Source organism: Brachyistius frenatus, unplaced genomic scaffold (assembly GCF_029030835.1).
Source record: "Brachyistius frenatus isolate BFR_SWC_R1_liver_20210118 unplaced genomic scaffold, ASM2903083v1 Contig_430, whole genome shotgun sequence".
Taxonomy (NCBI): domain Eukaryota; kingdom Metazoa; phylum Chordata; class Actinopteri; family Embiotocidae; genus Brachyistius; species Brachyistius frenatus.
The window spans coordinates 52623-64625 of NW_027211029.1; the positions used below are offsets into that span (position 1 = coordinate 52623).

General features: G+C 42.5%; 1 protein-coding gene across 1 annotated transcript in view; it reads right to left on the reverse strand.

Moving 5' to 3' along the window:
- Positions 1–12003, reverse strand: part of LOC138637103 (choline transporter-like protein 5-A) — a 38634-nt gene that overhangs the window by 3714 nt on the left and 22917 nt on the right. The window contains exons 5-17 of the mRNA XM_069725582.1: positions 11108–11192; positions 10842–10970; positions 9507–9567; positions 9291–9414; positions 7772–7855; positions 6076–6188; positions 5645–5776; positions 5011–5110; positions 4793–4885; positions 4600–4687; positions 3396–3664; positions 2961–3055; positions 1052–1155 (exon numbers count right to left, since the gene is read on the reverse strand). Of these exons, the coding sequence (XP_069581683.1) occupies positions 1052–1155; positions 2961–3055; positions 3396–3664; positions 4600–4687; positions 4793–4885; positions 5011–5110; positions 5645–5776; positions 6076–6188; positions 7772–7855; positions 9291–9414; positions 9507–9567; positions 10842–10970; positions 11108–11192 (1477 nt within the window). The remainder of the gene's footprint in view (positions 1–1051; positions 1156–2960; positions 3056–3395; positions 3665–4599; positions 4688–4792; positions 4886–5010; positions 5111–5644; positions 5777–6075; positions 6189–7771; positions 7856–9290; positions 9415–9506; positions 9568–10841; positions 10971–11107; positions 11193–12003) is intronic.

The window sequence follows — 12003 nt, forward strand, 5'->3', positions numbered from 1 at the left end:
CAACTCGCCAACCTACCAAGTAACAACTAACCAACTCACCACCCAAACAACTAACAACTAACCAACCAACTTACAACTAACTAACTACTCACCAACCAACTCATCAACCAACCAACAACTCACCAATTCGCCAAACTAACCAACTCCCCAACCAACCAACTTCCAACTAACTAACTAACTTACCAACCAACCAACTCAATAACTAACAACTAACCAAGTAAAATAACCAACTAACCAAGCAAATAACCAACTAACAACTAACCAACCAACTTACAACTAAAAAACTACCCAACCTACCAAGTATCAACTAATCAACTAACCAACTTACAAATAAGAAACTTGCCAACCTACCAAGTAACAACTAACCAACCAACTTTCCATCCAAACAAACAACTAACAAACAAACTAACAACTTACCAACTCACCAACCAACTAAAAATAAACCAACCAACTTACAACTAAGCAACTAACAACTACCAAACCAAATAACAACTTTCCAACTCATTAACCAACCAACTAACAACCAACCATCTAACAGTAAACTAAGCAACCAACTAGCAACTTACCAACTCACCAACAAACAATGAACCAATCAACTAACCAACTAACAATAAATGAACCAACTAATTAATAACTAGCCAACAAACCAACCAACCAACAAAAGGTAAACTAACAAACTAACAACTTGCCAACCAACCAAGTCACCAACCAACCAAGTCACCAACCAACTCATCAACCAACTCATCAACCAACAACTAACAATAAACTAACCAACTAACTAACAACTAACCAACCAACCAACTAAATCACCGGCTAAAAACGAACCAACTAACCAAGCAAATAAACAAGCAACAATTAAACAACTCACCAACCATCCAACAACCAACCAACTCACTAACTAACTAATCAAGTCACTCACCGACCAACTCACCAACCAACCAACTGTCCAAATATTAAACCCATCGGTCAACCAACTAACCAGCCAACTTTCCAAATAACCAACCAGCCAAATAACAAACTCACCAACCAACCAACCAACCAACCAACTCACCATGATGTAAGCATTACAGTTCATGTAGCGTATGAACTTTTCCAAACACCAGAAACAGCACTTCAGACAACATCTGAGGAACCTGGTGAGGCTGTTATCGAGACCTGCAGGGAGAACATGAAGCAGAATACAACTCAGAAAATGAAGCAGAACGTGAAGGTAGTAGGTACGAAGGAAGGAAAAACTGTATTCTAGTGTGTCTGTGTGTGTGAGTTTGTGTATCTTTTGCTGTGTTCAGATGTTGTACTTGTGCTCAAGAAGTTGTTCTTGTGTTCCAGATGTTGTACTTGTGTTCCAAATGTTGTACTTGTGTTCCAAATGTTGTACTTGTGTTCAAGAAGTTGTTCTTGTGTTCCAGATGTTGTACTTGTGTTCAAGAAGTTGTTCTTGTGTTCCAGATGTTGTACTTGTGTTCCAGATTTTCTGCTTTTGTTCCAGATGTTTTACCCGTGTACTGGTACACTACCAGTACCAGGATGAAGCACTCCTGTCAGTGCAGAACAGCAATGAGACCTGAAACAACAGGACTCTGTTGAAACTCAAGTGCTACGCACTAAAGGTTTGATTTACTGAAGGTCTGCATGTGTAAAATCAGGTTCAAACTCCACATCACCCACAAAACAATGTCCATCAGATCTACTGACGACGTGCAGCGAGGATTTCATCTTCTAAATGTGCAGTTTAACACACGTTGTCCATTCTGTGTGTTTTCCTCCATCTTATGTAATATTGGACGTTTCTACCTGAAGGAGTAAAATACTGAGAGGAAACATGCAAATAGAACAATTTATCACCTGCAACGATATTTACTGAACCTGGAAGTAGAAACAGGAGAAGTGATTGTTGTGTATTTTAGTACGACTGAAGGTTTTAATCAGATGAACATCAGGAGAGACGGCTGCTCTTATTGTGAAGGAGACACGGCTGCTCTTATTGTGAAGGAGACGCAGGAAACCAGAGAATATGTAGAGAACGAGGTTTTACACCTGTTAAACATTTCTGATGTCAGAGGGAGAAATTATTCAGACATATCGTTTGTGAGATGATATTTCTGAGTTATTGAATGAACTGAAAGATGATTGACAGCCAACAACAAAGAGGAGCCACGAAATACCAGCAATTAAAAAACTTCTTATGACTCAGTATTTTGCTGCCTCTGGGTCGTTCCAGTGTATCGCTGTTTGGATATCCCACCAGTCCAGTTATTCAGGTGTGCTGTCATAGGTCCTGAATGTGTCGCTGTCCCGGGTCCTGAATGTGTCCCGCAGAATTCACAGGTAGCTTCATCAGGTTCACGAGACCTCCAGGAACTCAATGAAACATCAGCTGCTCATCACAGAAAGATCTGGACCTGCTGATCTCTGTTTGTTAGAAGATCTCATCCACTGTCCTCCTCTTTTATTTACTCACATTTTTTTTATGAAGACTTTTTTTCTCCTTTTTGTTTTTCCCACATTGACTTTCTTGCTGATGATCTCCTGTAAAGCGTTTTGTTCTTGTTATTTTTATATTTCAATGGGATCAGATTTCCTTTTCCTTTTGCGGTCGCTCTCTTTTCCATTGCTGGAATCACTTTAACTCACAAACCCTCATTTAAATACAGAGATTTGCACCTGATTTCAATGAAGCAGTTACTCAGTAAATCACCCGCAAAACAGGTGCAAAATAAAAGTGCAAACTTTTGGAAGTAACACAATTTAGTTCCTTTATTTGAGATCTTTGTAAATCAGACCCTGGGAGTATTATCATGGGAGAGTATTATCTGTTACTATCTCTGTAGTATCTGGAACATAGAATCTGTGTGTGTATGTGTGTGTGTTTATTTCTGTGTTTCAGTGTGTATGTGTGTGTGTGTTTCAGTGTATGTGTATGTGTGTGTGTGTGTTTGTGTGTGTGTTTGTGTGTAAACCTCTTAGTTTGTGTTCCAGGTATTCCAGAATGATCCTGAGTAGTTGTACAGTTGAAAGAATGAGCGCTCCGAAGGCCAGCGAGCCGGTGTGATACCTGGAGACAGAGAGACAGAGACAGAGGGACAGAGAGACAGAGAAACAGACAGACAGACAGACAGACAGACAGACACAGAGAGACAGAGATAGAGTGACAGAGACAGACAGAGAGAGAGACAGAGAGAGAGACAGAGACAGACAGACAGAGACAGATAAACAGAGACAGACAGACAGAGAGAGAGAGAGAGAGAGACAGAGAGACAGAGAGACAGAGACAGAGACAGACAGATGGAGGAGTAGCTTATCATGTTGACTGTTTTTGTACGAACTTGAAATGAAAGAATGAAGCAGCAGCAGACATTTTCAGACGTCAGTGGACAGGTGCACTGTGTCCTCACCGGAGAGCCCTGCTGAATGATGAAAACAGTGGACATGCTGGGATGTCCTCAGGCTTCCTCCTGGCCCAGTAGTAGCTGGCAAATGTCCCGGACAGAGTGCACTGCTCCAGGGCCAAGCTGAAGTTGATGATCCAGAAGAAGATGAGCAGGTTGGACAGCTGCAGCAGGAAGAGGTTCTGGTGGAAGGATGTCTCTCCACCGTAGAAGGCAAACAGACACTGAGAACCCAGACATGGTGCTGACTGGGAGATGTTGGTTCTGTTGAAGGTCTGACGGAGACACGAGGAGAACACCAGAACAGTCTGTCATACACTTTTGTGAAGGTTTCATCAGACAGTCCAAAGTATGTAACAGTGTCCATCAGTGGGACAGGAACATGTTGTTCTTCAATCTTTAGATTCAACACCATGAATCTAAAATGAAAACACAGTTTAAACACACACATCCTGCCGGAAGTTTGGACCCACAGACACCAGCAGCCACTTCCTGTCTTCCTGATAATGATGATCTTTAACACCTTCACGCTCTCAAAGAGCTTTAAACCGTTTACCTTTCACCTATTCACCCACTGATGGAGGACCTATGTGAGGTGCTCATCTGCCACCAGGAAACCATTGGGGTTCAGTGTGTTTCTGAAGGACACTTCAGCAGGTGGACCGGAGGAGTCAAACGTTTGGATTAGTGGGCGACCCGCTCTCCCATCTGATTTATTTATTTATCACACATTTGAAGCAGCCTACTTCCTTCCATCCACTGTCTACCCAGCTGTCTGTGGGCGGAGCCCAGCTGTTTGTGGGTGGATACCAGTTGTGTGTGGACAGGGCCCAGCTGTTTGTGGGCGGCGCCCTCATGTAATGCTGCTGTCTGAGTGTTGGGGCATGAACAATGTGTCCATGAACACTTGGGGGATATTTAGTATAGACACCACCAAGTTTGTGTCTAAATATATTTAAGTTTATGAATATTTATATTTAGTGGGATGAAGATGTGAGTCCCGCTGCAGATCAATAATATATATATATAGCATGAACCCAAACACACATTTATTATTACACATTGTTATTTTTCCAGAACAAACACTCTCCAGATCTTCAGTAAGAACAAACAAATAAAAGGTGTAAAACCTTCGTTCATACTCGCTGATCACTGGATCATGTTTTAAGTTGTCATAACTTAGAAAAGCAGAATGATAAAGATGATTTACCTCAGGGCTGCACGTACTGTTGACATAGGGACAGCTCCCGTCAGGAGACATCACCTTGTAGATGGCTTCACCTGAGGATGCCAGGTAACTGGTTCACAGAGCTGTTAAAGTAACTTCTCACATCCCTATCCATCATTTCATTCATATAGATTTGAACATGAGCATGTGATTAAATTAATCCTCTGAAGGATACAGTGATGTCATGGCCCAGTAGGAGCTGCACATGGTCAATAGGAGGAAGGTGATGACAGGAAAGAAGAGCGTGGACATCATGTGACCGATTGCTCTACAACATCAGAGAGATCAGAGGCCGAGACAACAACCATCATCTTGAAGATTATTTCTGAACGGTCACATCATTTACAGACATTCACACAGCTTTGATGTCTGATGCTTCTTTATGGTTCATACTTGCTTGCTTCACTGAGTAGAGTAATGGCCACTCTGACTCTTCTTCTTAAGAAGATCAACATCAGCAGAATGGAAACTTCTATCGCTCCCAGCATCGTCACTAACAAACAGAAAGGTTACATGAATGGTCCATTCTGAATGAACACAGCTCCTTACAAAGTGAACCGTCAGCAGTGAAGGTGGATTTACACTCTTACAAACACTTCATATCTTATCACATCACTAAATACTGACCAGCAGGACCGCTGACTTCGTGTCTCCATTAAAAACTACAAGTCCTCTGCGTTTTACACACGCTCCCGCCATATAAGAGGGTTGGATCTGGTTTAACTCACATGAAGACAGGTAGTGGGGTCAGGGAGACAGGTACTGGGGTCAGGGAGACAGGTACTGGGGTCAAGGAGACAGGTAGCGGGGTCAGGAGACTTGACTCTATGTGTTCCTCGACTGAAGAGAAACAGCTGCTCCAACCAACAAACAGCTCACAGTCCTCTGAGGGCTTTAAAGAGCATCTTCTTGAAAACGGTAGCTGAGAGGTGAAGTCACTATCTTACCTTTAAAATGAAACAATCCCTTTTGATTTTAAGTGAAGAACAGAAGATCCACACTGAGTACAGCTGGAAACTGGACTTACATAATATGATCCAGGTCTGTGAGAGGTGGAGATAGACCTGCAGGTCGGTCTGCAGGCCGACCTCTATGATGGTCACCTCAGAGCCTTTCCTGTGTTGCAGCTGGGACAGCTCAAAGGAGCAGATCCAGATACCTGCACACACGCACGCACGCACGCACGCACGCACGCACGCACGCACGCACGCACGCACGCACACACACACACACACACACACACACACACACACACACACACACACACACACACACACACACACACACACACATTCAGGGAGAAGTTTGATGTTAACAGGTTTCAGAAACATGTTCACTTCCATCATTCGTGTTCAAACACGGTAGAAATCACCTCTAGAATACAACTGACAGCAGCAGAGGACCTCCCAGTGATGTTCTAAATAAACCCAGGGAAAAAACACAATCCTGAGAACCCACCGTAGAACAGCAGCAGTATGACAGTGAGGATGGTGGTCCACAACAGCAGCCCAGCTGTGAACTTCAGCAGCAGGATGAAGAATAAACTAACAACCAAAGATATCAGCAGCCCTCTGTGAGAGTTTACAAAGAAAACAACACCAACGTCAGTTTGTTTTTAAGTACATGGACAGCATCTGTAGCAATATGTAGTTATTACAAGGTAGTATGAAAAACACACCGTGGACAGTATGTGTGTGTCTATGTGAGTCACACTGTACTACTGCAATCAGTCACTCTAATACTGCAGTCATTCCCACTGTACTACTGCAGTCAGTCACTCTGTAATGTGGCAGTCAGTCACTCTGTAATACTGCGATCAGTCAATGTACTACTGCAGTCAATCTATACTACTGCTGTCAGTCACTGTAATACTGCGGTCAGTAAATGTACTACTGCAGTCAATCTATACTACTGCTGTCAGTCACAGTCAGTTAATCTGTACTACTGCAATTACTGTACTACTCAGTCACTCTGTAATACTGCGATCAGTCAATGTACTACTGCAGTCAATCTATACTACTGCTGTCAGTCACTGTAATACTGCGGTCAGTAAATGTACTACTGCAGTCAGTCACTGTACTACTGCAGTCAGTCACTCTGTACTACTGTAATCACACTGTAATACTGCAATCACACTCTACTACTGCAATCAGTCACTCTGTACTACTGAAGTCAGTCACACTGTACTACTGCAATCACTGTACTACTGCAGTCAGTCACTGTACTACTGCAATCACTGTACTACTGCAGTCAGTCACTCTGTACTACTGTAATCACACTGTAATACTGCAATCACACTCTACTACTGCAATCAGTCACTCTGTACTACTGAAGTCAGTCACACTGTACTACTGCAATCACTGTACTACTGCAGTCAGTCACTGTACTACTGCAATCACTGTACTACTGCAGTCAGTCACTCTGTACTACTGTAATCACACTGTAATACTGCAATCACACTCTACTACTGCAATCAGTCACTCTGTACTACTGCGGTCAGTCAACGTACTACTGCAGTCACTCTGTACTACTGCAGTCAGTCACTCTGTACTACTGCAATCACTGTACTACTGCAGTCAGTCACTCTGTACTACTGTAACCACACTGTAATACTGCAATCACACTCTACTACTGCAATCAGTCACTCTGTACTACTGCAATCAGTCACTCTGTACTACTGCGGTCAGTCAATGCACTACTGCAGTCACTCTGTACTACTGAAGTCAGTCACACTGCAGTAGTAAAGTGTGAATGCAGTAGTCAGTCACTGTACAACTGCATTAAGTCACTCTTTACTACTGCGGTCAGTCAATGTACTAATGCAGTCCATTTGTACTACTGCAGTCACTCTGTACTACTGCAGTCAGTCACTGTACTACTGCAGTCACTCTACTCCTGCAATCACACTCTACTACTGCAGTCAGTCACTCTGTACTACTGCAGTCAGTCAATTTACTAATGCAGTCACACGGTACTACTGCAGTCACACGGTACTACTGCAGTCACACTGTACTACTGCAGTCACACTGTACTACTGCAGTCACAGACCAGCTCTGATGAACAGTAAAAAAAGGACCACATTCTTTTAAATCCAGGATTCAATATTGGGGTTCTACACGCGTACTAATTTTAATTTCAACCTGTATGTACTTACGTGAGTATCCATGGCCATGACTTGGCATAATCTTCCACTATCTTCATGCCCAGCTCTTTGGTGTCCACTAGTCCTATTATACCCCTGGATAGGGCAGAGAGAAATATGTGTTATGATACAGATAGCTGTGAATACTTTACTAAAGATTACAAAAGTTTTGGACAAACATAGAAGACACAGCTAAAAGACACACATAAGAAATACACACTGTTTTAGGATCCTTTTACATCAGCTGGATTTTAACACTAGACTCACTGCCAACATCTGGAAACTACCTGTTCTGTGTCCTGAATCACATCCTCTCACTGCCAACACCTGTACATGTACAGGTTAACATAGAAACCTGTAAAAAAAAAGTCTCCTGTTGCAATTCACTGACTGAGCACTTTATTATGAACACATGCACATGTTCATGAAGTTATCCTTCAGTAAATTGTCACATCTCTGAAGATAATGGAGGACATATGATGATGTCACTGACAGTGGCATGTTCGTTGGTGCCAGATGGGCTGATTTATTTGTTTAATTTTAGTCCAGAGCTAGGAGGTGACATCAAGTCCCAAGTCCAAGCTCCGTGAGGATTGTACTGAGGAATACAGCCGCAAGGAGAAAGACACGGTCACTATCCTCCATGACAAAGAAAAAAGTCTCCTTCCTTCCAATGGTTCCACTACTCCAGAGATGGATGGGGAACCCCGTCAGCCAAGCCGTCGGCGGTGGGCCGCGTTGCACAGTTGATGGTTGTCAGTGAAAGAGAGGCGTACCACCCACGACGGCCAGGTGGCTGACCATCTGAGAATTGCAGATGGCTTCCTGCGGTCTTCTTGCTCAGCTGCTCATGGATGGTTAGTCAAAGTGGGTGTGTCAGTGTGGACTTCGCCTACCTTCACTAGACAGGACATTGAGGAAGGCCTTTGCACTTCAGTCTCCCCCTTTCGATTGTAGTCTGTGAATGTCTCTCCCTGGTGCTGCCAAAAGAGCCTCACTAATCAGAAAGGGAGCGATAACAGTGGATCCTCATGGACGTTTTTTACTCTCCTTTTTTTCTGTTGGTCTAGAAATGGGGGTCTGAGACAGTCTGGATCTGCGTGTATTAAACGGTCACATCACACAATGCAATGGAGTTCGTGGACAATCTCCAACACCAGGGGGTAAATATTCGTAGGGACAGTGACGGTGAGTTCAGTGGACTGCAGTGACCTCAGCGGTCAGCAGATCTGAATCTTTTGGGATGTGGTAGAAGATCTGCAGGAATGATGTGACGAATCACGTCAACATGGAGGAGAATCTCAGCAAGGTTTCCTACATCTGGTGGATTCATGACAGCACAACTGAAGCTGTTTGAGAGCAAAGTGAGACCTTGTCCAGCATCTGTATGAAGTTCCTAATGAAGTGCTCTGTGAGTGTATGAGTGGTGGATGGATTCAGTGTGGTTAGTTTGTTCGTGCTATTGGGAGATTTGGCACATCAAAACAGCAGAAGACAGAAATGAAAATATATACAAAAGATGTTCCAGTACTTGGCAGCATGTTGGAGCTCAGCCACACTGCGGGGCATCTCCAGAGCATCTTTAAAACGGGTTCTGTTAGCGACCGTCACAGTCCCGTTCTGAGTGGTGAAGTCTGGTAGACATCTCTGAAGAACTGACATACATGCACACAGACAGATTCTTTAATTGTTCAAGTCAAAATAACTGAGCTGACATTTTAGGGGGACAGAAGTGTGTCATGCTGACCTGGTCTACTGGGGACAATCATGGAGGGACAGTCCTCGTCCCGCAGAACCTGCGATACTGGCTAGAAGAAACAGAGGAGCGGAAGGACAGTTGGAACTTCCCCTGTATATGAAGAGCTTGATAATTTGTATTGGCTCCAATCAGAAAGCACCAAATAATATCCAGTTCTCTCTGCAGAAAGCAGACACTATCATGATTCATGACGGCATGATGGCTGCACAGATACATAGTAGTTGTAGCTTCTAAAATAAAACATATAAAGAGAGACATGCCTCATCATAAGTAACAAACAAGCATGAATAAACATGTATTAAAAACTCTTTAAAAAGTTATGGGAGAATTTTCTTCCACCACAAACAACTCAGTTTTTTTATCCTCTAAATGCTGTGAACGTTTCATCTAAATTTTTTATAAAATTTGATTTGTATAGCATCAAATCACAACATACAGTAAGTCCTCTTGGGGCACTTCACTGTCCTTATGACAGAACCTTATATTATATATATATATACACAGAACCAATATTACAGAAAAGAACCCAACAACTCAAGAAGTCACACGAGCAACAGTTGGAGGTAAAAAACTCCCTTTTAACAGGAAGAAGCTCTGACAGAAGCCGACTGAAGGTCAATAGATCTGCCTTGACCGGCTGTGCTGAGGAATGGAACACTGTCTGAAACTCAACTCCAAGTTTATTAAACCTTCATACTCTTTGTGAAGATGTGAATTAGGACATTTTACTGCTTTTTCACATCGAGACCATATTAGACGAAGTCCACATCAAAAACCACAGAACAGCCAGGGCAAGTCTGGACATTTTCACAAAAACAATAAAGGTTTCAGAAATTAGGAAGTTAGTTTCAGCCAGCCAGCCAGCATCAAAGTTTTACCTCAAACATCTGAAACATCGAAGCAGTGCAGCAAACGGAGAAGGAGCCACTCAGCACTGTAGGCTCAGTTTCCATTAACTTTTCCCTTGGAAGCTAACTTCAGCTGCTCTGACAATCATATCACCAGACCTGAGTAATAACAACTTTCAACTGTGCAGCCCTAATTTACATATATACCATAATATATATTTTATATGTTTATGAATATACATGTTTATGATACTTTGAGCTCAATTTGCTGGTCAGATCTTGAATTTTTTGTTATTCGGGTTCACAGTTAAACTTTATATTTATATGTTTACTTTGGATTCTTGACATGAAAAGTTGAAACTGGGTCCACTCAAATGTGTTACAGTTTAATAAAGAACAGTATTACTTTATTTGATGCTGGACATTATTGCTTTTATTTAAAGTGGATGTGGATCATGTTTTATTGGACTGGTACCTTGTCAGGGTCGTTAAAACCGGGCCTGCAGAACTGCCTGTAATACACCCAGTAACCTTTGCTGAGTTTGTGCTGCAGCTGCATCTCAGTGTAGGTGGCAAACTTGTCTGGACATCGAGACACACACATCTGGAGGAACAGAAACACAGATAGTATGAAGAACAGACATTATGAAGAACAGATAGTATATTTGAAGAACATATATTAATAATAATAATAACAAACTCTTATGTTAGCGCATGCGTGTCCATGTGCTGATGGAGTACCTGAGTTGTGGGGCACTGCAGGTTGATGAAGATCGTCGGGTTGGTACATTTTAAGATGTTGAAATAGAATAGGATCGGTTTGTTTCTGAAAAACAGTTTTAATGTTAATTATAAACTTGAGACATTCATTATTTAGGAATTATTCTGATGTTTAATGTTAATTACCAGCCTGAGACATGACAGACACACACAAACACACACATACACCCCCACCCCTTTTTGTTTTGTTATTAATGGTCGCCTGACAGTGACGTAGGAGGTCAAGCCTTTTTGATTCGGCGAGGATGAGTCGCTAGAGGGAGGTGGCGGTATGGCGAAGAAAAGGGATTGACAGATGGCAGGTGAAGGCGGAAGTACGGAGGAGAGAGAAAGTCCGGCGAAATAGTTCTCCTGATCGGTTGGAGGTTTGCGTAGTGAAGTGGAGGTAGTGAATCCCTCAGGACTACTACGGCTGAAGGGACGCCGCAACCGGACCGTGGAGAGACATATACCAACCACAGAAAAGTAAGCGCTTGACCGTCAGCTGACTGCCGGTAGAGCTGACTCAAACCCTGACTGACTGACTGACGGATTGACTTGTGTGAACATTATTTCCCTTTTTGGAGTGGATTATGTGTTTTTGCCATATTTTGTATTTCCTTGGACATATCCTAAAGTGGACTCTTTTAGTTGGTGTTTCTCCTTTTTATTTTTCTCTCATTGAAGTAATATTTGTTCGTCTCTTCTCTTGGAAAATTAAGAGACTCATTGGCAAGAACTGTGCATCTCCTGTGGTGTTTTTTCATTGCTCAGGATTGAAAGACGTCTATTTTTGTTGTTGGTACTTTTCTATGGAAAGGGTTTTTTTTTAGGTTGTGTGAGAGTAACGTGGGTTATTGTTCATACCTCCTTTGTGT